General features: G+C 41.1%; 1 protein-coding gene across 7 annotated transcripts; it reads left to right on the top strand.

The window, feature by feature from the left end:
- The first annotated feature begins 346 nt into the window (after positions 1–346).
- On the top strand, positions 347–14,260 carry hnrnpdl (heterogeneous nuclear ribonucleoprotein D-like). Of its 7 annotated transcripts, XR_007958610.1 has the most exons (10): positions 347–717; positions 1,631–1,799; positions 2,996–3,157; positions 4,875–5,006; positions 10,695–10,797; positions 11,933–12,100; positions 12,610–12,725; positions 12,975–13,075; positions 13,401–13,505; positions 13,996–14,260. XR_007958610.1 is itself a non-coding variant. In XM_052043619.1 (9 exons), exons 1-8 carry the CDS (start codon positions 632–634, stop codon positions 13,059–13,061), a joined length of 1,023 nt encoding a protein of 340 aa, XP_051899579.1. In that variant the 5' UTR covers positions 347–631; the 3' UTR covers positions 13,062–13,075; positions 13,996–14,260. The 7 variants fall into 7 exon arrangements, 5 of the variants coding, with proteins under 5 accessions (XP_051899579.1, XP_051899588.1, XP_051899615.1 ...); XM_052043619.1 differs by lacking the exon at positions 13,401–13,505; XR_007958612.1 differs by lacking the exon at positions 12,610–12,725 and having other exon boundaries at positions 348–717.
- The last annotated feature ends 9,423 nt before the right edge of the window (positions 14,261–23,683 follow it).

Below are 23,683 nucleotides of genomic sequence, written 5' to 3'. Positions count from 1 at the left end.
GCTCTCTCTCTCTCCCCCCCCCGGCCCTCGGCCCCCCTCTCTCTCTCTCCCCCCCCCGGCCCTCGGCCCCCCTCCTCCCCCCTCTCCGTCCCCTCTCCTCCCCCCTCTCCGTCCCCTCTCCGTCCCCTCTTCGTCTCTCCCTTCCTCCCCCCTCCCCAGCGTTCCACCGCTGGAACCCTTAATTGTCGGGAACCTGTCTCCGCGTTCCGCGCCCCGAGTCTGCGCACTGGCCACCGGCCGAGGCTCGGCAGCGCCTTGCAGACGGGAGCCCAGGCGCCGCGACACAAAGAGCGGAGCCGGGATTGGGCGGCGGGTCGTCACGTGGTACCTATAAAAGGCCTCCAGAGGGGAGGGGGGGGTGCCCGGGTTTCTCTTCTTTCTCTGCGCCGGCCATTTTGTTGGTGTGAAGGGAGCGGCGGTGGGGACGGCGCCGGGGACGGGGACGGCCGTGCTTTCGGAGCGGCGGCGCTGGTGTCGGGGCCACTTCAGTGCGAGGCACCCAGCGGGGCCACCGGCCTCGGCGTGACATCGCCAGCGGCCCGATAGCGGCAGCCCGAGGAGGAGCTGAGCCCTCTTCCCTCCTCTCCTCCGCCTCCGTGCGGGTACAGCCCGGCCGCCGCCTCGCAGTCTCATGGAGCAGCCCATGGCGGCCGCCGGCTCCGAGGAGTTTCCCGAGGGGGCCAAGATAAACGCCAGCAAAAACGAAGAGGATGAAGGGTGAGTGCGTCCTGGGGTCGGCTTTGCCTCTTCGTGGGGGAGGGGGGGGGTGGAAGGGCGGACTCGGCGTCCAGCTGGGGGTCGGGGAGGAGGAAGAGCCGAGGGGGAGGCGGTGATGGCCGACGGCCACCCAGGGGAGAGGTGGGCAGGGCAGCCCGAGTGGCTCCGGCTGCCATTCCAGGGTTAACCTCGGTCTCTTCACTGAATGTGCCTTCATTATTAATCAGTGTGTGTTTCGGCCGGGTCCGGCTGTTTGGGATGATTGCGCGGGGCTGTTCCCTTCTATTTGTTGTTTTGGATCCCTACATGACTTGGCGCCTTGTGTGTGACCTAGTTTTGATGTGTCCTCCATCCCGCCTCCCTTCGGCCGTCTGCTGTCAATTTTGGCGTTTGTTTTTCCATCCATGGCCATCATTCGGTCATGGATGGAAAAACAATGAAATTAAAGCATCTTTAGGTGAAATTGTGCTTCCTACTGCATCTTTTTTTTTACCAGGCCTGCTAGGGTTCTCTGTTTTTTGGCTTTCTCTCTCCTTTCTTCCGCGCCACCCTTAAAAGAATATCGTACAGATTATTGCACTCGCATTGAAAGTGCTGTTTCAGGATGGTTACAAGTAAACTGTGTCCTTGCGTCTTGAAACTTTAGGAAGCAATTTGGTGGGAAGGTCGACCAGGTTATTAATGAGTTCTACTATCGTAAAGAGCACTTAAGGTATTAAAAAAAGTACAATACTTCCCCCACCTGGCCCCTTCTGAGCATGGAATTCAAGTAACTAATCACAGGAATGATAACACATTAAGATAAACTGGGTTAACATTTTTTATTTTGTACAGTGCATTATCTATTTAGTTTTTAACATCAAAATTTATAGCAGGATTGTCATGATCATTATGTGCATTTTATTATTCACAGAAAAATGTTCATTGGGGGTCTTAGCTGGGATACAAGCAAGAAGGATTTGACAGATTACTTGTCCAGGTTCGGTGAAGTAGTGGACTGTACTATAAAAATGGATGCGGTGACGGGACGGTCAAGAGGATTTGGTTTTGTACTATTCAGAGAACCTGCAAGTGTGGACAGGGTAAATCATATACAAACTTCTAATACTACTACAGGTCATTTTGAAAATAGGTGTGTGTTTGTGTGTGCTCGTGGATAAAAGATATTAGGAAATATTTAGAATTGTGTTATAAATGGATATCAAGTCTTTGAAAATTTGAATATCCAGTTGTGACAGAAACACAAACAAAGGGACTTGTATTTGTTTTCTCCCTTTTAGGCACAATGTTCAGTGAAATTGTTAGATTTTCATAAATATTTAGTATGTCCTAGTTGCAGTGTGATTCTGGTCTGGTGCTTTATTTGTGCTACTCTAAGTAACAATAGTATTAACCTAATTGTGGGTTTGGGGGGCATTGGGGAAGAGGTGTCAAATTCTTGTGTGGTACTGCATAATTATTAAGAAAAGGGGAGCATGGAATGTTCCATGTGCAACTTTATATATTTCAAATCAAATTTGTAGTGGGTAAACAGAAGTTGGCTTACGAATAGCTGACTGAAGTGTTAAAATGCAGTGAATCCATTTTGTGTATATGATCTTATAGTTGTGAGAACTTTGTTCAAAACTCAATCCATTTTTGAAGATATTTGTTGTCAGCAGGGAATGATACCAAGAAGCGTGCAGTTTGTGTTCTTGTGGCACTGACCTCTGCTTTTCACCCCAGGTCATGAATCTAATTGGCAGGAAGCTAGGTGAGTAAAGAGCGGATGTGATCATTTTAAGTACACAAAATGTGCTTTTTGTTATTGATCCCCGCTGGGAAAAATATAGTGGATTGAGGTAGGAGATTGTGTGCAACTGAATTTGATCTCTGCTGCAGAAGTTTAAATATCTTGTTATTATACCAGAAATTTATTTAAATTGGGCAACCGATTTGTTCCCATTTAATATGACTGGGGTACAATTTTAACTTGTGAATTTATCTGAAAATACAATTTGGTCACAAGCTAAAATTAAATTTCATTTTTTTTATTATAGAGCTAGATATGTAACACAGCTTGTGTTGCAATTGACTAAATAGCGCTGAATTCAAAGCTGGGATTTTAGCAGAATGGAAAAACTTCAGAAGTTAAGAGTTCATTTTCCTCTGCCTAGTTCACAATGTTAGCTTAGGTTTTAAAATTATGTTCAGATAGCTTTTGTTGCAATCTTGAATAAGTTTAGGTAGCTTCTTCAAACTTTTTTTTTGTACAGAAACTTTTCTTCAACTCTTCTAGGTGTTGGAACTGAAGGAACACAAGCTTGATGGGAGACTTATTGACCCTAAAAGAGCAAAGGCAATAAAGGGCAAGGAGCCAGCTAAGAAAGTTTTTGTTGGTGGTCTAAGTCCTGATGTACCTGAAGAAATGGTTAAGGACTACTTTGGAGCATATGGAGAGGTAGGTTGAAGCCCAATATTAACTTTGAGGGGCACTGCTTTTGAGGTTCACAGGAATATTGTGCTTCTGATAATTTAAATAAAAGCTTGGGTTTGTTATATTTAGCATATTAAGGTGTGCCGGGTTAAAGTTTACCTTTTTATTTCATTGACACTCAATTGCATACTAATTGTAAGAGATGCATGCAGTACATGAGACCACATTAAATAAGTATTCTACCTTTTTAAACAAAATGTCATTGCCCTGCATCCCCTGCCAATGTAGGTAGGCCGGTTGGCCCCTTGAGCCTGTTTCACCTTTCAATAAGATGGCTGATCGAATCCTGGTCTCAGCTACACTTTCGTGCTCTGTCCCCATATGTCTGACTGCCTTGTGATTCAAATGTAACTCTGCCCCATACTTTCTGGGGTAGGAAATTCCACGATCTCAGATCTCCGCCAGAAGACATTTCTCCTCATTACTGTGACCCCTTATTCTGAGATTGTTGCCTCCTTGTAGATACCATCATTAGGAGAATCATCCTCTCAGCATCCACTGTCAGTCACCCTCAGGATCTTCAGTTTTTCAATATGAATTCCTTTTGGTCTTCCAAACTCTATAGGTTCAACCTCTTTTTGTATGTCAACCCCTTCCCAGAGGGTTCATTCTCCTCAATATAAGTACATCCTCAAATATGAAGACCAAAACTGTACACAATACTCCAGGTACACTTCACTAGTAAAGCTCTGTGAAGTTGCATCAAGCCATTATTTTTGTACTCCTCACCCTTTGCAATAAAGGCAATCTTCTATTAGCCTTTCTAATTATTTGCTGTGTTTGAGTGGTAACTTTGTGTATCAGGGCCCCAAAATCTCTCTACCAAAACATTTGGTAGCCTTGCTCCATTTAAGTAATGTTTTGCTTTTTCATTCTTCCAAAGTGGATGACCTCATTTTCTCTACATTCTACTTCATCTGACAATTACTTGCCCATTGACTTAACCACTGTCTATATGCAGACCTAATCTTCTCATAACCTGTTAACCCACCTATCTTTGTGTTATCAGCAATTTTGGCTACTATACACTCTCCGTCCAAGTCAATAATTGTAAATCATTGAGTCCACAGCACTGATCTCTGTGGCATCCCACTAGGCTAATCTGAAAATAACTCATTTATATCAACTGTTTTCTATTAGTTGGCTAATCCCTTGTTTCCCTACCCCCCCCCCCCCCCCCCCCCACACCATTCCTGCACACTTTTGCAGACACTTTTTGTATGGCACATTAAATGCCTGATGGACATCTAAATACACATCTACCTCTATCAACTACTTTATTCACCCTGTTTGTTAAATTCTCAAAAAAAAGTGCATTTTTCAAACACTTTTTTTCCTTTTCTTAAATCAAGTTGTGCTTGGTCTTCTTTTGATTTGCCATTAGGCCAGCATTTAAATTTGTATTTGATGTCATTATTTTCTAACTAGTGTGAAATGAAGATCTAGGTTTGTATCCAGTTTTGTTATGTGGAAGTGCTCCTTGCAATCACTTAATATTTATTTTATAGTTATTTGTAAGCACTATGCAACTACTCTATAATGGTGCTTAATTTAAAAAGTTGATTCTATGTTATGAATAGTATAGATACCAATTTTTAGCAGCAGATTGCAATTTCCTTAAAGTAAATGGAACAAGTTGTGCAAAAAGACATGAAGTATTTCTAAATGGATTTTCATCTAGATCGAAGGCATTGAACTTCCCATTGACAATAAGACGAATGAACGGAGAGGATTCTGCTTTATCACATTCAAGGAAGAAGAACCAGTGAAAAGGCTGCTGGAAAATAAGTATCATAACATAGGCTCTAGCAAGGTAGGTCCAGTTTTAAAAAAAAATTAATATAATTCAAAGGTAATGGTTTCAGGAAGAGCTTTTCTGTAACAAATGTAACAGCATATATAAAAGTAAAGCCTACAAGCAATGGCAGAATACTGCAGATATTGGAAGTGCTCAGTAGATCACATGGCATCTAATGGAGGGAGAAACAAAAATCATGTTTTAGTTTGAGACCTCAGCAGAACTGAAGAGTCTAGAGAAGTCGTGAGAGTTTGGTTTTTGGGGAGACACGGCACAGATAACAAAAGATGATATCAGTGGAGACCAGGAAAGATTCAATTGCACAAATGATGGCATTTGCTGAAATAGTGTGGTAAAGATTAGTGAAGTAAAATAAAATGTGATACGGTAGATGTAAATAAGAGATGAATGAAATTTCAAATTAACAGATATGGGGAGAAAGTTGAAAGGAAAAAGAAAACTAAAGCTGGAAATGAGGCTGGACTAGCTAGTATCTGAAATTATAGTCTTCTGCAGTCAACAATGAATTCAATGTGTTTAGTCATGATGAGTTGGGGTAAGAAACTTATGATTTTTGGAATTTTGATCTTGCCAATTGTCTTCTGACTTCCTGGTCTGTCATTACAGTTATGCTGCACAACTCATGGCTTGAAAGTTCTTGGCTTTTCTGCACCCTGCAGGGTTGTCTCCTGTCCTGCCTGAATGCTTGACACACTAGTTGCACTGGCTGTAAAGTTGCTAACAGTTGTTGGGAATCTCTGGTTCAAATTCCTTCAAAGGAGTGACCTGTGATGGACGTACATAGGGATCAGGATGAGTTCTATCTGTAGACTGGAGCCAAGACATTGCTACAATGATGTCTGAGAGAGTAATGGTTGAGATACCCAGGGAGCTTGCCTGGTGTGGTCTGATAATCTGGGTGCTTGTGCAGGTCCAGCTTTAGACACAGCTATATCTGCACTGGTAGGTACAGATCTATCACCAAAGCTGGCTTACAGAATTGGTGAACATGGGTCTCTTGCTGGCACTAACTGCAATTCCAAAGAGCTCTTTTTTAAAACAAAGAAAGAGCTTGGCCTACTTCACAAATTTTATTCTGATTAAAGACAGGCATGAATACACAGTACAGTGCTTATTGAGAGTGGACAGGGAGTAAATGGTCCAGCTTTCTGACTTGAAGGATTGGGAAATGTTTGCCTTGTGAGGAAGGTGCAAATGCTAATTTTTCAAAAATAAAACGCAGTATTAGCACAAGTGACGCAGCTAGCAGAATTGCTGTCTATATCATCTTTGTGGTCTGAACAGGAGTGTTTTATAAAGCAGTCATTCAGTTTGTGGTTTTTCTTGGTATAAGTGAGCACTGAATATCAAACTGGAAGTGGTGCTATTAAAACATTTCCTCACTGGCTGGAGTGTTTGGTGGGTGGTGGGGGGAGCAGGTGGGTCTTCGACAATGGAAAGGCAAGAGGTAAAATGGCAGGTGTTGAATCTCCTACAATTGCATGGGAAATTGCAGAACTTTTAATTGCAAATTGAATGTGTAATTACAAAATGAATTTCAATTTGGTCAAGTGTTATGTATTTTGGTAGGAGGAATGAAGCAAGATAGAGACATAGAAAATAGGAGTAGGCCATTCAGCACTTCAATCCTTCTGTCATTGAATGTGATTATGGCTAATGTTATTTCAATAACATACTGCTCTTTCTCCAAACCTCATGAAGTCTTTTGCATCCAGAAATGTATATATCTATTTATTGTTTTGGTTTCTATAGCTCTCTGCTAATGAATTTCATAGGTTCAGTACCCTCTGAGAGCTCATCTCACTTAGAAATGTATTGCCTGTGACCTGAGACTGACCTCTCATTTTAGACACATCAGCCAGTAGAAACATCCTCCCTGCAACCAGCCTGTCTACCCTGCCACAATTTTGTATGCTTCATTCAGATTCCCTCTTCTAAATTTGTGAACACAAACCCAGCTGACCTAATCTCCTCTTGTATGGCAGCCCTGTCATCCCAGGAATCAATCAGTTGGCAAGTATCTTTTTTTGGGTAAAGAGGCCAAAACTGCATGTGATACTATGTGTGGTCTCATCAAACCTTCTTATGACCATAGTAAGCATCTTTCTCCCGTACTTGCATCACCTTGCTATTGAAGGCCAACTAATCAGTTGCCACCTTAACTGTTTGCTACTTCTGTATGTTTAAACTGACTGTCCAGGGATACCCAAGTTTGTTTTTACATTAACACTTCCCAATCTAATATCCAAGTTTGTCTCCCAATTAAATCGGTAAATTGGCTTCTTGTCACATGTATTGAGGTACAGTGAAAAACTTGTTTTGCATACAGCCCATACAGATCAATTCATTACAACAGTGCATTGAGGTAGTACAAGGTAAAAACAATAATGCAGAATAAAGTGTTACAGTTATAGAGAGAGTGCAGTGCAGGTAGACAATAAGATGCAAGGCCATAACGAGGTAGATTGAGGTCAAGAGTCCATTTTATCATACTAGGGGACTGTTCAATATTCTAACAGTGGGATAGAAGCTGTCCTTGAGCCTGGTGGTACATGTTTTCAGGCTTTTGTATCTTCTGCCTGGTTTTTGGGTTGGGGGGGGAGAAGAAGAATGTGGTGGGTGGGGTCTTTGATTATATTGGCTGCTTTAATGAGGCAGCCATGGAGGGGAGGCTGGTTTTGGTGATATGCTGAGCTTTGTCCACAACTCTCTGCAGTTTCTTATGCTCACAGGCAGAGCAGTTGCCATACCAAGCTGTGATGCGTCTGGATAGGATACTGTCTATGGTGCATCAATTTTAAAAATTGGTGAGGGTCAAAGGGGACATGCCAAATTTCTTTAGATGAAGTAGAGGTGCTGGTGAGCTTTCTTGAGTGTGGCATCTATGTGATTGGGCCAGGACAGGCTATTGGTGATGTTCACTCCTAGGAACTTGAAGCTCTCAGCACCATTAGTGCAAAAAAAGAGTATGTACCCTGTCTCCTCCTCCTCTCCCCCCCCCCCATGAAGTCAATGACCAGCTCTTTCATTTTGCTGACATTGAGGGAAAGTTGGTTGTCATGACACCGTGTCACTAGGCACTCTATCTCCTTGCTGTACTCTGAATCTTCGTTATTTGAGATACGACCCACTACAGTGATATCATCTGTAAACTTGTAGGTGGAATTAGAGCAGATTCTGGCCACACAGTCATGAGTGTAGAGGGGGGGGTGAGGACGCAGCCTTGTGGAGCACCAGTGTTGAGAATAATCATGGCGGAGGTGTTGCTGTCTAACCTTGCTGATTGCGGTCTGTTGGTCATGAAGTCAAGGATCCAGTTACAAAGGGAGGTGTTGAGTCCTACGTCTAGGAGTTTGGAGACCAGTTTGCTTGGAATTATAGTACTGAAGGCAGAGCTGTAATCAATAAACAATAGTCTAACATGGGTGCTTTTACTGTCCAGATGCTCCAGAGATGAGTGTAGGGCCAGGGAGATGGTGTCTGCTATGGACCTATGCTATGTAAGCTTGAAATTTTTCTCCCTACTTTCAAATCTGATTTTTTTCCCTTCCTACCTGAAATCTCCTCCACTGCTGTGTTACCCTGTGATGTGTGCTGCTGCAAATCTTAATCATCCCACAATTTAGTGCTTCATCTCTGGGGTTACTCAGCTCCCAAAACCTGAACCTCTAGAATTCCCTAAACCTGCTTACCACTTTTGTACCTGCCTCTTTGTCTTTGCTGTTTATTAATCCTATGGCAGGTTGGATATGGTCTATTCTGTGCTCATTGTCCCTGTGATTTTTTTTCCATTTCTAGATGTTAGTACTATTTGTCAATAAATTAATTCCACATCTACACTGCTTTTTGCAGCTTCCTTGATAAATTAGTCATGTTCAACATGAACTGCAAACTACTTGGGTGCTCAAATTTATAAATGAATTGTTCAATTAAATAACTGTCATAGGGCAGGCATGGTGGTGTAGTGGTTAGCGCAACGCTATTACAGTGCCAGCAACCTGGGTTCAATTCCTGCCGCTGTCTGTAAGGAGTTTCTATGTTCTGTGTCTGCGTGGGTTTCCTCCGGGTGCTTTGGTTTCCTCCCACATTCCAAAGATGTACGTGTTAGGAAGTTGTGGGCATGCTGTGTCGGTGCCAGAAGCGTGGCAACACTTGTGGGCTGCCCCCAGAACACTCCACACAAAAGATGCACTTCACTGTGTTTCAATGTACATGTGACTAATAAGAAATCTAGTTTCAGGAAATGCACAAGTAAATCTCTTAAAGCAAAGTAACATCTTGGTGATCAGTATTATGCTACGTATTTTTGTTTCTTGTCTTTAAATCTGGTATAAATGTATGGATTGATTCATTTCAGCTTGTGTTTGTTTCGTATGACTTTATTTGCTTCTGTCTTTGTAATCTAAACATGTAATCCTTTCTGCTACATTTTCTGATACTTCATCTGATCGTTATCCCATTTAGGAAGCAAAGGTGCAGTATGTAGAGCTACTGGAAGAATAAAGGTTTAGACTATTGTCTAAATGGGGAGAAAGTTCAGAAAATCAGGTGCAAATGGACTTGATATCCTGGAATTCTTTTAGAGAGCACTGTACCTTCATGACTGCATTCGTCAAAAGGTTGCTCAGCACTGCCTACTTGAGGGCAACTAGTTTGGCAGTAAAAGTGGATCTTGTCTTTTCTGTCTGCATCCTACAAATAACAAAAAGGCAATGTCTTTGAGAGCCTAGAATTATGGGGATATTTAAGGCATTATGCAAATATTATTTATTGTTCCTTCCCCTGCCCCTTTCTGCTGCCAAGACAACTTCTCTCATTGCAATAACTGAATATGAATAAAGTCTGAGTGGTTTTTACAGGCCCAAGATAAACACATGGATTATAGTGTAGAAGGTGCTTCTTAAAAGGCTGTTCCTTTTTCTAACTCTACTTAGTAGGGAAATGTGTAAAATTTCACATTATTATGTGAAAGTTGTTGTTTTCTTCCAGTTTGGGTACTTTCTTCATATCTGTTACCTAAGCAGGTTACTGCTTGAGCTGTGTTATTTGCAGTATAATTTCAGACAGCCTCCAGTTCCTTTAGCATGTTGCAATTTATGAGAGCCTTTTAAGTTTAGCAAGCTTTTTGGTCACAGAAGCTACCTTGAACATGCCTGATCCTGAGTCTTAATTGTGGGAACATTGTACCAAATTAACTGGTTAAATAATGAAAACAAAAGGAGGAGCAGATAGAATTTGTTTCAGCCATTAACTAAAGAGAATTGTTTAGGAGATTGGAGTAACAGTCTGCTGGAGCGGGTCAAGCAGCATCTGTGGGAGGAAAGGAATTGTTAACGTTTCGGGTTAAAACCCTGCACCAGGACTGTTTTTTCCACAGATGTTGCTTGACCCACTGAGTTCTTCTACAGATTGCTCCATATTCCAGTATCTGCAGTTTCTTGTGTCTGCACAGGAAATTGGCTGGATGGGGCATTGAAGTAGATCAAGAACCTATTAACATAAATCTCTAATTGGCAATTGGAACAAGTGTCCTATATGAACCAAACATTTCTCTATAGTTCTATTTGAAAGCCTTCCAAACTATTTGCATAGTGAAATGTACAGTTTGAGTTTTGTGGCCATATTTTAACTTAGTGTGTACCTCATGAATATTTTAACCTGGGCTTTTGAATTTTTTAATAGTGTGAAATTAAAGTGGCGCAGCCCAAGGAAGTCTACAGGCAACAGCAGCAACGAGGAGGCAGAGGTGGAGGTGGGTTTGGTGGAAGAGGTCGTGGTAGAGGGGGTAAGTTAATTTCCTGACGAGTGGGTTTTGATCATGAAATGGTTTCTTTACTGGAGCAGTAAAGAAATGTATGGCTAGGTAATTATTTGTTTATCTGGTTAACCCTTCCCCACTTGTTCCATGGGAGATTCAGTCTGGTTCTGATCATTGGTTGGGAAAAGCTTCAAAACGCATGCTTTGAGGGAAAATAGTATGATTATAAAAGTAAATGGCTTGTGATATCTTGATTTTCATCCTTTACTGAAAATCGGATCATTATATTAGTAAGAGTATGTAGTATTTTATTAAAATTCATAGTGGAAGGATATGTCAAAAGATGTTGTCCACTTCAAATCTTGTTTTCATGCCTTGTGTTTACAAGGAACAGGATAAATAACATTTGATATTAGGATTGCCCTTTCCCCATAGTAGTGGGGAAAAAAGTTTGAATCACCACTTGGAAGGTGATACTCATGGCAGTTGTCTCATCCATTAGTTCATCTGATTTACAGTGGTGATCCTTCTGTGTAACCCAAGACTGCATCTAGTCTTTAGTGTATTTGGCTTTAGTTGGTGGCAAGTGGGTTGACTGTAGACTATAATTGTGGCTTTCTTGAAGCTGCATAGCAGCTGCAGAATTGCTTTTGAATAAGAGGTTCTGGTAGGAAATTTTTAATTAAAACGAGCATTTTCCACAATTCCAATGTCAAATTATGCATTGTCCACGTTAATTTTAAGCGCAGGTTTAATATTGCTATAATTAAAACCACTTGCAGATACTCAGATATTTGAGAGATCCTCTGCATTTCCCTAAATTGGAGTTAGCTGTGTAGTACACATGAGGGCATTCCCCTGTTTTTCAAGGGGTATGCCTTCATATGTAGACATCCTGATATTGACAAATGGTGCTTCTCTGAAAACAATGTGGTATTAACTGGAGTTGTGTACATAGTGTGGTAGCATTGGATTCCCTTGTGAGCTTTCTACTTCCTTTTGATAGTGGAAATCTGGGGGTTTTCTGGGTTTTGGCAGAGCATGCAATGAATATTTTGGATTTTCTGAGAGTTTTGGATCTCTGGTTTCCTCTCAATTATTTTGGGTTATGTTGTGCTTTAGAACAAACTCCAAAGTTGTTTGTATTGCTGTCTTTTCTTAGGACAAAATCAGAACTGGAACCAGGGATACAACAGCTACTGGAATCAAGGTTATAGTAGTTACAACAATGGCTATAGCAATCCAGGTTACAATGGATATGGAGGTTATGATTACTCTGGGTATAACTACAACAACTACGGATATGCTCCAGAATATGATACCTACAATAGTAAGTTACAGCATTTGGCTAATTGGCTGGTAATACACTTTTGTGAAGTGGTAAGATTTTGGAGAAATGCTAGTAAACTGCCAAATGGCTTCTATGTATTTATTTGCCGGAAGTATTGACAAAAATCAAAAACTTTAAATAGCAATACTTCAATGAGAGGGGTTTTAAAGGTTCATAGCCCATCTGATGTCTCGTGTTTCCATTGGTGCTGTTAAGCACCATTTTAGCTTTGTTGTTTATTTAACCAAGTGAAGTTTTGTATGTTATTTATGACACCACATTGGTGTCCTTCAAGGTGCTTCATCTGTAGATAGATTTCAATTGGCCAGTAAACTTTTGTACTTAAATTTCTATGAAGGATTAAGGTAGTGGAATCAGCTTGTTTTATGTTTGGAGGCTTTTTGTTATTAGCTGTGATAAGGGGAGTATTTAGCCAGCTTTTGTCCAGGTAACACAGCGTTCCATCTTGGAGAGGAGGAAAAACTAACATTGCTCATATCTCCTCTTAGCAAATGTGCCTCCTGATGGTCAATCAAGGAACGGCATTGATGGTCGTGGAGAAGTCTGCGGCCTGGACTGCCTCACCCTCTCTGCTGAAGGAGGCTGTTTAGAGGCAAGTGGCCAGGTGGGTAAAATTATAGGGGTGAAGGAAGAGAATAGGATAAGCCGTAAATCAATGAGCTTTTGCCCTTTTTCTGCAACCAGCAGAGAATCAAAGTTGGAACTGGAATTATTTTTGTCCAGGTTTTACTAAGTTAGGTCAAAGATGTTGCTGCAAACTTGATAATGGCCACCTTGGTATGTTTTTAAAGTTGTGTGAATGTAGATATTACAAATTGCATGTTAAACTTGTGAAATCCAATCGCTTTGACAGGTCAGCAGAGCAGCTATGGGAAGGCATCTAGAGGTGCAGGCAGTCACCAGAATAACTACCAACCATACTAAAGAAAAATTGATATAGTTATTTCACTGCAGGTATGTAATATCTTATTGCAGCTAATGGAGGAAAAAAACACTTAAATAAAATGCCAGTGTACATTTTTAATAATGTAAAATGTCAGGCTTTATTTAAATTTTGCTTTAAGCATTGAACATCAGGTAACCTTAGAATTTTCACTTCAAGTGATTTGTGGCTTTTTGTAACAGGAGGTGTTAAAGGTCTGAGGGATTAACACTTTTTTAACAAGTCTGTAAATTTAACAGGTAAAGTACTGCTAATGGGTGCAAATAAAGGACCCAGCAAGACAAAAGAAAAAGTTACCTTCTAACTCTGACATTATACCTTGTTTGTACCCGCCAGCGGGAACTTCATTGCAGGACACGTGTCACCCTGACCACACGATTCTCTTGGGGCCGCGCATTGCGGACAGAACGTGAGGTGTGCTCGTGAAAATGCTGCCCTGTGGTATGGTCTCTTCCAACATCATGTATCAACGTTAAAGATAAACTGGAAAACTTCAGACTTTGTCTTCAGTCATCTTTGTGTATATATAAATATATAACATTGGATAAACATTTCTTACAGGCATTTGTTTTTTAATGGATAATGACTTACTGCATAAATCAGTATTCTTTATTTGGTAACATCTTGTATTTCAGTTATGGATCTTCAGTGTGGTAATTTTATTTAAAATATTAAACAATGCTTTTTTTTGTTTTGTTTCTTCATAGCTCTGTGATACAAATGATAACCAAACAACATCAAGCAAGCTGTAGTATATTTTGGTTTGTCTGGGTTAAATGTGTCAGACTTGATAAAATCAGGTCTGTCTCTAGATCTGCTGCAGTAAAATGCTTTCCTGTGCAGCACCTTGAAGTATTGGCCAGTGTGTGTTATAATATGTGAAACTTTGTAAACTACTTTCTTGTTCTAAAACATTTGTACTTTCTCCTAGGTGGAGAAACGGAGGTATAAACATCAGTATAGCAGAAGAGCATGTCAAGAGGAAATGTTAAACCTGAGAGCATCTGTGTTTTCCTTTGGGACTTTTGTACCACATGAAATCTGAAGTCAACATCTTTTATGTCCCAAGTGTATATAGCATCTAAACATTTTTATGTTATAGTTACTTTGCTTTGTATGATTTGAGAAACTCATTCCTTAACTTCTGTGTACTGTGATAGTATATAATAAAGTTGTTACTAACTGGTGTGATGCAACACTTGTTTGTTGGCGTACCCTGTTGTATGTGCTGCACTGCATCTGTTGAAATAAATGAGTATGAATGCTCAAATGTTAAGTGGTTTATTGGGTTGAGAAAAATGAGCTTTGGTTTTGCTGTACAATTTGTGCAAAAGTGCCCTTTGGTTATAGATACAGTAACTACAGATTCCTGAGCTAAAAGTAGTAGTATTTAGGCTTGTCTATGGGGGAGAATATCTAATAGTTGTTATTTATCCTGTTTAAGCTGGTACTAATAATGTTATCTAAAATTGTGCATTAGATCTAGAAGTTAGTGTATTAGGTTTGGCTGCTCTCTATTCTCTTCTAACTGCACCCTCCCAAAATGAGTTGTTTTATTTTGTGAAGAGATTTAAACCCTTTGCCCTTTCCTGGTGTCAATTTAGTTGAATGACCTTTCATATCTGTATGATTACATTAATTACAATGGTTCTTCATTTTGCTTGTATTGGCAAGTCCATACCCACATCTTTGAGATTAGCCATTAGCCCCTGGTTCAGTTTCATTAAACTTCAATGATATATATTTATTGATGTGAAATTATAATGACTATTAATTTGTTTATGAAAGATTTTGCATTCTGTGTTAAAACAACTTTAGATAGGCTTAAAATTTTAACTAGTGAATAATTATGAATTTGATTTCCCCTTTAAGATCATATTAGGAAGTGATTTGAATTAGCCCATTGTTGATACTGTGCCACATTGGCTTAGATGAAGCTAGTTTAATTGAATTTTTAAAAAAATTTTGCATACCATTTGTGTGACACTGCTATTACAAAGTTTCATTCACAGCCTTGATAAAATGGAAGCAAAGTGAGGAGTGTTTCTTCCAAATGTGCATGGGGGGGGGGGGGAAATAACCTCTGCATAAATGCATTGACTATTTTCTACAAGTCACAACTGTTTAGTCAATATCTGAAAGCTTCAGGTCTGAATGAAATGTAGCTTCTGGTGAGAGGGAAGAAAGATGAGCTCAAGGAATTTTTTATATATATGTTTTATATATTTGTGTGTGTGAGAAATAATCCTCTGGCCTTTGCATTCCACTTGAAAAAAGTTGATGCTCTATGCTGGCATAGATTTCTTTTAAAAGTAGACATAGTAAAATGAAGATTCAAAACAATTTGCTTTCGCAAAGCTGTCAGTGATTTCATGACCATCCTCATGGGTGATACTTTGGGATGTGTTATAATTAGTAGGAAGGCTTTCAATAAGGCCCTATACAGGAGGTTTATCAATGGACCATACTGAGTTGGGGGTAAATGATAGGAATTGAGAATTTGTTACTGAATAACTGAGAATAAATCTTCTTGGGTTGTCTGGCTGTGACTAATAGGGTATTGCAGGCATTGAAGCTTGGGGCCCCAGTTATTGATCTATATGGAAGATTTGGCTGAGGGGACTAAATACCACATTTCCAAGCTTGCTGAGACAAAACTAGGTGGGATTGTGAATAGGGAGGATGTAAAAGCTTCAAGGGGATATAGACAGGGTCAGTATGGGCAAGAACATGACATGAAATGTGGGGAAAAATATGAAGTTAACCACTTGGGTGCACAATTTTCTAAATGATGAGAAATTGAGTAATGTTAAAAGGAACTCAACTGTGTCCTTCTATGTAAATCAGTGAAAGCCAATGTACAGGTGTAGCAGCCCATTAAGAAGGCAAATGATGTATTTGCTTTTATTGATGGTTTGAGTACATAAAGATACCTTAACTTCAATTAGAGGAACCTTGGGCTGCAGCTGGAATATTCTATCCAGCTTTGGTTTCCTAAACTTAAATGTACATAACATTAAAATGCTATTGAAATACAAAGTGCTGATTTTGAAAACTAAGATCTAGCTGTTGATTATATTAAAGAAATGGGGGAAGGTTAATGCTTTGCTGAATTGCTTAAAAAGGTGAAATGGAATTTTTAATATCCATGGGAGTAAGTGCAAATGTGCCTTAGCCTGCACTCTTGCAGGAAAACCTGTCCTGGGGATAATCTGAAATTCTGTGCAAAAGCTCAAAGGAAATGCAAATTAGTGGCTACATTTGTGGACTCTTAAACTTGCACTTAAAATTGCTGTTTGACCTATGGTGTGCATGCTGCTGCTGTAAAAAGAATAGATGCTTTAATTTGTGTCCAATATTGAATTGTTACAGGAAATAAGGATTGCAGTGAGGGGTAAAAAGGCAAAAGATCTTTTTGTTTTTAAAAGATACATTTTGAAAGTTGGGATTTGGAGAAATAAAGCTGTTTATTGCACAGTAGCATATTGCTGGTGATAAATACCCTTAACAAATGCATCTAAACTCACCATTGAAATGGGTGAGGCTTGATCTACCAACCAAGTACAACAGCCTTGTGTTTCAATGGAGAAGTAGGCAGAAAATGTTTTTATATGGGATGTGATAGCATTATTTGGCTTTCCATATTTAATTGCACTTGAAGTTGCATTTATACAATTTATGATTCTAACCAACACTTCCAATGATAGATTAGGCAAGGCTCAAGCAAGGTTATGTTGATGCTCCCAATTCTATGCTCAGTCTTTCTCACTGTAATGTCAAATGTTGAATCCACTAAGCGCTCTGCTGGAATGGAGCTAATTTATAGGATGTGTGGGAATCTGTTCAACCTCCATTGTCTCCACTCCAGAACCAAGGACACTTGAATCAATCATCAAACTGTAATACACAGGCAATGCTTGTATAGGTGCACAGTTGGAAGCTAAGTGTCAGATCATTGACTCAGGATGGCCTTGCAGTAAATGTGCACAAAACTAATGTCCTGTCAACCTGCCCCAGCTATACAGTGGCATGCAAAAGTTTGGGCACCCCTGGTCAAAATTTCTGTTACTGTGAGTAGCTAAGCGAGTAAAAGATGACCTTATTTCCAAAAGGCATAAAGTTAAAGATAACACATTTCTTTAATATTTTAAACAAGATTACTTTTCATTTCCATCTTTTACAGTTTCAAAATAACAAAAAAGGAAAAGGGCCCAAGTCAAAAGGTTGTAGCCAAAAAGTTCTATTTTAACTTCATCAGTCCACAGGACTTGTTTCCAAAATGCATCAGGCTTGTTTAGATGTTCCTTTGCAAACTTCTGATGCTGAATTTTGTGGTGAGGACACAGGAAAGTTTGGAGAAAAAAGGGTGCAGAATTTCAAGGAAAGAACAGCTCTCCAACTGTTAAGCACGGGGGTGGATCGATCATGCTTTGGGCTTGTGTTGCAGCCAGTGGCACAGGGAACATTTCACTGGTAGAGGGAAGAATGAATTCAATTAAATACCAGCAAATTCTGGAAGCAAACATCACACACATATATTTTTTAAAAAAGCTGAAGATGAAAAGAGGATGGCTTCTACAATAGGATAATGATCCTAAACACACCTCAAAATCCACAATGGACTACCTTGAGGCATAAGCTGAAGGTTTTTCTATGGCCCTCAGTCCCACGACCTAAACATCATTGAAAATCTGTAGATGCACCTCAAAAAAAAGCAGTGCATGCAAGACAGCCCAAGAATCTCTCAGAACTAGAAGGCTTTTGCAAGGAAGAATGAGCGAAAATCCCCCAAACAAGAATTGAAAGACTCTTAGCTGGCTACAGAAAGCATTTACAAGCTATGATACTTGCCAAAGGGGGTGTTACTAAGTACTGACAATGCAGGGTGCCCGAACTTTTGCTTCTGGCCCTTTTACAGTTTCAAAATAACAGAAAAGGAAAAGATGGAAATAACACATTTCTTTAATATTTTAAGATTACTTTATGCCTTTTGGAAATCAGGTCACCTTTTACTCGCTTAGCTATTCACAGTAACAGAAATTTTGACTGGGGTGCCCAAACTTTTGCATGCTGCTCTGACAATAAGGCCATCATGTGGCCCTGGAAAATGTGTACCACTTGAGAGCCTTATCTCAGAAAACACTTTGATAATAGACCTTTGTTAATTCCTCTAGTCTGCCAGACTTTGGCCACATGGTGCTGGAAGCGTGGCGATATTTGCGGGCTGCCCCCAGAACACACTACACAAAAGATGCATTTTACTGTGTGTTTTGATGTACATGTGACTAGAAGATATGGTGACGAGTCAACGTTACGACACTAAGCTCCAGGTCTACTGTGCAGAAATAGTTTATTTTGTATATATTTCAGATCCAAGGACTACCTATTAGCAGGCATCTTAAAGCACTGTAAAGATGGCAGTAATGCCATCTTCAAAATTCTCCAAATCCACTGGTAGGATATATAAACTAATATTGGTATAGTTGCTAAGGCTGACATCCCTAGTAGTGAAGCTGTAATTACACCTGGCTAGCTTCGATGGGCAGGCCATGTTGATTACACAGGAAACCAGACTCCTGAAATGTGCACATTCAGCACTGGAAATATTTCTTAGCACGAGGACAGAGAATACTTAAAGGATGTTCTCAAAGCCTCCTCGGAAAAAATGCAATGTCTTTGCTGATTTGTGGGAATCCTTGACATGTCACTGATCAAGATGGGAGAAAGAGCTTCTGGGATGGTACCATAAACCCTGAGGCTCTTAAATGGGAGTACATGGAACCCCAGCAAAAATGCCAAAAGAAATGCACCTCTTCCTGAACAATCCAACCATCATTCTATCAACCAACTTCTGCCCTAACGGTGGCAGAACCTGAAGATCCTACGTTGGCATCTGCCATCCCAGAACCCATAGAGAATAGAGTGGAAGCAAGTAATTTCAATGAATAGAGTTTCAGATTGAAATGTCATCAGCTCAAGTTTGTTGGAAACGACTAGCTTATTTCTTAAGTAGCTCAGTACTTTTGGATTGTTTCTTTAAATTGGAGAGTGGTTTATATATTACGTTTGTAAATCAGATATTAGAATTACAGGCTCAGCAGTCTGACAAAATTGTAAGGAAGGAGGAAAGACCTTGAAATGGTTTGATTTCTAGGAATGAGAAAAGGTCAGAAACATCTTGAGTGTCATGAATTTGGAGGAAGTACATCATCCAGCGAGTAAATGATTGCCCCTCAACTTGGATTATCAGAAAGCCATTGAGGTACCTTGTGCTAGGTGATTCATCAGATATCAATCTGCATAAGTGGACGTGTAATATATTTGATTAAGAAGTGGTTCAATCCTTTACACCGAAAAAATTGCTGGGAAGTTGCAGATTAAGATGGAGTTGTAGATGGAGATAAGTTACTTGTTAGTCTCTTGGCTTTGTGGCTCATTTTTTCTTATCCACCTGGATGCTGCAGTATCGTTTGATCAGCTGGTTGGCAGGCGATGTGAGAATATATTCTCATAAAGTCAAAAATATTTTAACCTGGACATGCAGTAAAATGTCAACAGGCAGGACCAACAAAAACTTGTGGGAAGTGATGCCAAAAGCCCTTAAGGTTTGTTTGTGCATAATCGTTTAAGTTCAGGGCTAATACAGTGAGGCTTTAGCCACACCAAAGGAAAAGGGTTGCTTTCTTGAACCATTTGATACAAATCAACAGCATTTTATCCTTGTAGGATTAGATACAGTAGCCTTAAAAGGTATGAAGAAAGATTACATGTCCTCATATCTTGACTCCATTTTATCCCCCCTTGGTCCAGTCCCTTCCCACCTACATCCGTGACACTTCGCATGCCCTCTATCACTTCAACAACTTTCAGTTCCCCGGCCCTGAATGGCTCATTTTCATTATGGATGTCGAGTCCCTGCACACTTCCATTCCCCATCAGGAAGGCCTTAAGGTTCTCCGCTTCCTTCTCAACGACAGACCCAACCAGTCCCCCTCCACCGTCACCCTCGTCCATCTGGCAGAACTGGTACTTACCCTCAACAACTTCTCTTTCAGCTCCTCCCACCTTCTCCAAACCAAAGGTGTAGTCATGGGCACACACATGGGCCCCAGCTATGCCTGCCTTCTCATTGTTTATGTGAAACAGTCCATGTTCCAAGCCTACACTGGGAATGCTCCCAACTCTTTCTCCACTACACTGATTACTGCAGTGGGGCTGCTTCCTGCATCTATATTGAGCTTGTCAATTTCATCAACTTTGCCTCTAATTTCCACCCTGCCCTCAAATTTACTTTGTTCATCTCTGACACCCCTCTCCCCTTTCTGGATCTCTCTGTCTCCATCTCCGGAGACAGATTAACCACAGACATATTTGTACAAACTCACTGACTCTCACAGTTACCTTGACTACACCTCTTCCCACCCTGTCACTTGCAAGGATGCTATTCCCTTCTCCCAGTTCCTCCGCCTCCGTTCCCGTGATGAGGCTTTCCGTTCCAGGACATCTGAGATGTCCTCTTTTTTTCAGTAAATGGTGTTTCCCTTCCGCCACCATCAATGCAGCCCTCACCCATATCTTCTCCATTTCCTGCATGTCTCCCCTCACCCCACCCCACCCCCCCCATAAAAAGGACAGGATTCCCCTTATCCTCACCTACCATCCCACAAGCCTCCACATCCAACACATCGTCTCTGCAACTTCCGCTACCTCCAATGGGATCCCACCACCAGGCACATCTTCCCCTCCCCCCCCTTCCACTTTCCGCAGGGATTGCTCTCTCCCTGACTCACTTGTCCACTCGTCCCTCCTCACCGACAACCGTCCCGACACTTATCCCTGCAACTGTGCAAAGTGCTACACCTGTCCCTACACCTCCTCCTTCACCACCATTTAGGGCCCCAGATAGTCCTTCCAGGTGAGGCAGCGCTTCACCTGTGAATCTGAGGGTGTCATTTATTGCATCCGGTGCTCCCGGTGCAGCCTCCTCGACATCAGTGAGACCCGATGCAGAGTGGGTGACTGCTTCGTCGAGTACCTTTGCTCTGTCTGCCGCAAAAGCCAGGATCTCCCAGTGGCCAGCCACTTCAATTCCATATCCTACTCCCACACTGATATGTCTATCCATGGCCTCCTCTACTGCCATGTTGAGGACAGATGCAGGTTGGAGGAACAACACCTCATATTTCACCTTGGTAGTCTCCAACCTGACGGCCTCAATATCGATTTCTCTAACTTCTGGTGACCCCTCCCCTCTCTGCGTCCCTTTTCTTCCTCCCCCCCCTTGTCTTCCCTCAATCCTGTTGCTCCTCCCCCACTCTCATGACCTGCCCATCTATTCCCCACCTCCTTCCCTTTTTCCCAATGGTCTACTGCCCTTTCCCACCGGATTCCTTCTTCTTCAGGCCTTTGCCTCTTCTACCCATCACCTCTCAGCTTCTTGCATCACTCCCTTTCATACCCCCTCCCCCACCCACTTACCTTCCCTCTCACCTGGACTCACTTTTCACCTGCCAGACTGTGCTCCTCCCCCTCCCCCGACCTCCTTATTCTGGCTTCTGCCCTCTTCCTTTCCAGTCCTGATGAAGGGTCTCGACCCGAAACGTTGACTGTCCATTTCCCTCCATAGATGCTGCCTGACCTGCTGAGTTCCTCCAGTATTTTGTGTGTTGCTCCAGATTCCAGCATCTGCAGAATCTCTTGTATTTATAAGAATGAACTATAGCTTAAATAAGTATTATCTACTTGGGATTGAAGTGTTGTATTGGTTTAGGGGAGCGTGATGGACGGTATATAAAAATAATAAAAGGCTAATTCCCGGGATGAGAGGGTTGTTCTGCCACAAGTGGCTAAAGAAATTAAATCAACGTTCTTTGGAGTTTAGAATAATGGGGTGGAGGGGGGTGATCTTAATGTTCACAAGGTAGCTATCAAGATGTTTCCCCTGGTGGTACAATGTTGAATGGGGAACATAGTTATGAGATATAAGGGGGTGGTCATTTAAAACTGAGGTGCATAGTAACTTCTTGCAGGGTGTGGCGAATCTCTGAAATTCTCTACCCCAGAGGATTGTGGAGACTGAATCATTACATGAAGCAGAAGTAGATAAATTTTTGAAAGATCAGGGAACTGAAAAGCTCTGGGGAACAGGCACAGGAGATGAAGCCCGTGGTAGATCAGCCCTTGATCATATTGAATGGCAGAGTAGGTTTGAGTGCCAAATGCGCTACTTCTGCACACATTTTCTTATGTTTGTATAGACTGTATACCTAATAGATTATTAACTTTGACCTGAAAGAGCAGGAATGGATTAGTACTTTTGGTATGTTTATGAACTGTAGGATGTGTTGGCAGTTTGTGCACACAATGTTGACTTTGCACACTAAAAGGGAACTGGACTGGATCTTTAATGGGTAAAGACGCATAAAGGATAAGTAGTTTAAGGTTGTCATGCACACTGTTGTACAATTTAGACTGTTTTCCCTTATTTGAGAGGGTTGATGAATAATGTTAAAGATCTTATTTTTATTATTTGGCTGGTTTCTTTTCCTAGTCAATCATTTCCTTGCCAATGACATTGCATCCTCACTGGGAATTACAAGTAATCTGGTCTTGATGAATATGTTGCCCATTTACACCCTGCCATTTTCAGGTCAGAAATAGAGACATTTCCTGTAATTCAACATTTAATTCTACTTTTGTATATTTCCAAAGTACAGGATACTGATCATTGGTGACCAACAAATGGATCTGCAAACATGGCACACAGTCAAGAATAGTCTTACTGAGGGTGAGTAACTGGCGACACTTTTAATGACTAGATCTAGTAAGAAAAAACTACTGCTAGTCAGCTCCATTTATGTGGCAAACAGTGCATTATTGATAGCTTTTTTTTTGCTGCATGGGAGTTAGAGGGCTTGATAACGAGTTTAGCATAAGCAAATTTCAAACAGAAGGATTGTTCTTAATTCCTGTTTAAAAGAAGGAGGGGTGACCTTCATGAAACATGTAACATTCTAAGGTGGCATGACAGGGTAGATGCTGAGATGTTTTCACTTAGTGGGAGAGCTTTGAATGAGGGAATGTGGTTTCAAGATAAGGGGCTGGTCATTTAAAACCAAGGTACATAGAAATTTCTTCTCATAGAGGGTGGTAAGTCTCTGGAATTCTCTACAGCAGAGCGTTGTGGAGGCTAGATTAGTAAAGTGGAAGTATAACAATTTTTGAAAGATCAGAGAATTGAGGGCTATGGGGATCTGGCACAGAAGAGGAGTTGAGGCCTGGGGTAGATCAGCCATGTGCTACGTGCAAGAACATAAGGGGTGTGGATGGATCTACAAACATGGGGCCTATTATGACTCCCTCACCTCCTTTTTCTCCTATCCTGCCTACACATTCATCTTTATCTGTGCTACCAATTCACCTATCTTGTTATGAATCCTTTATGGATTTGGATAGTCCTTAATCTTAATATCAACTTTCCATAGAAAGACATGCTGTGGAAAGGTGGAGGACAGTATTGTATTTCATGAGCAAAGCACGTCCCAAAATCCACTAGGCACAAAGCATGACACAGTAAGTGAACTGAATGTTACTGTGATGTTTGGCACACTAGGGAGCAA

This window comes from Pristis pectinata, chromosome 2 (genome assembly GCF_009764475.1).
Source record: "Pristis pectinata isolate sPriPec2 chromosome 2, sPriPec2.1.pri, whole genome shotgun sequence".
Lineage (NCBI taxonomy): Eukaryota > Metazoa > Chordata > Chondrichthyes > Rhinopristiformes > Pristidae > Pristis > Pristis pectinata.
Note: the sequence above shows the minus strand (reverse complement) of the source record. Positions and strands in the feature narration are given on the sequence as shown.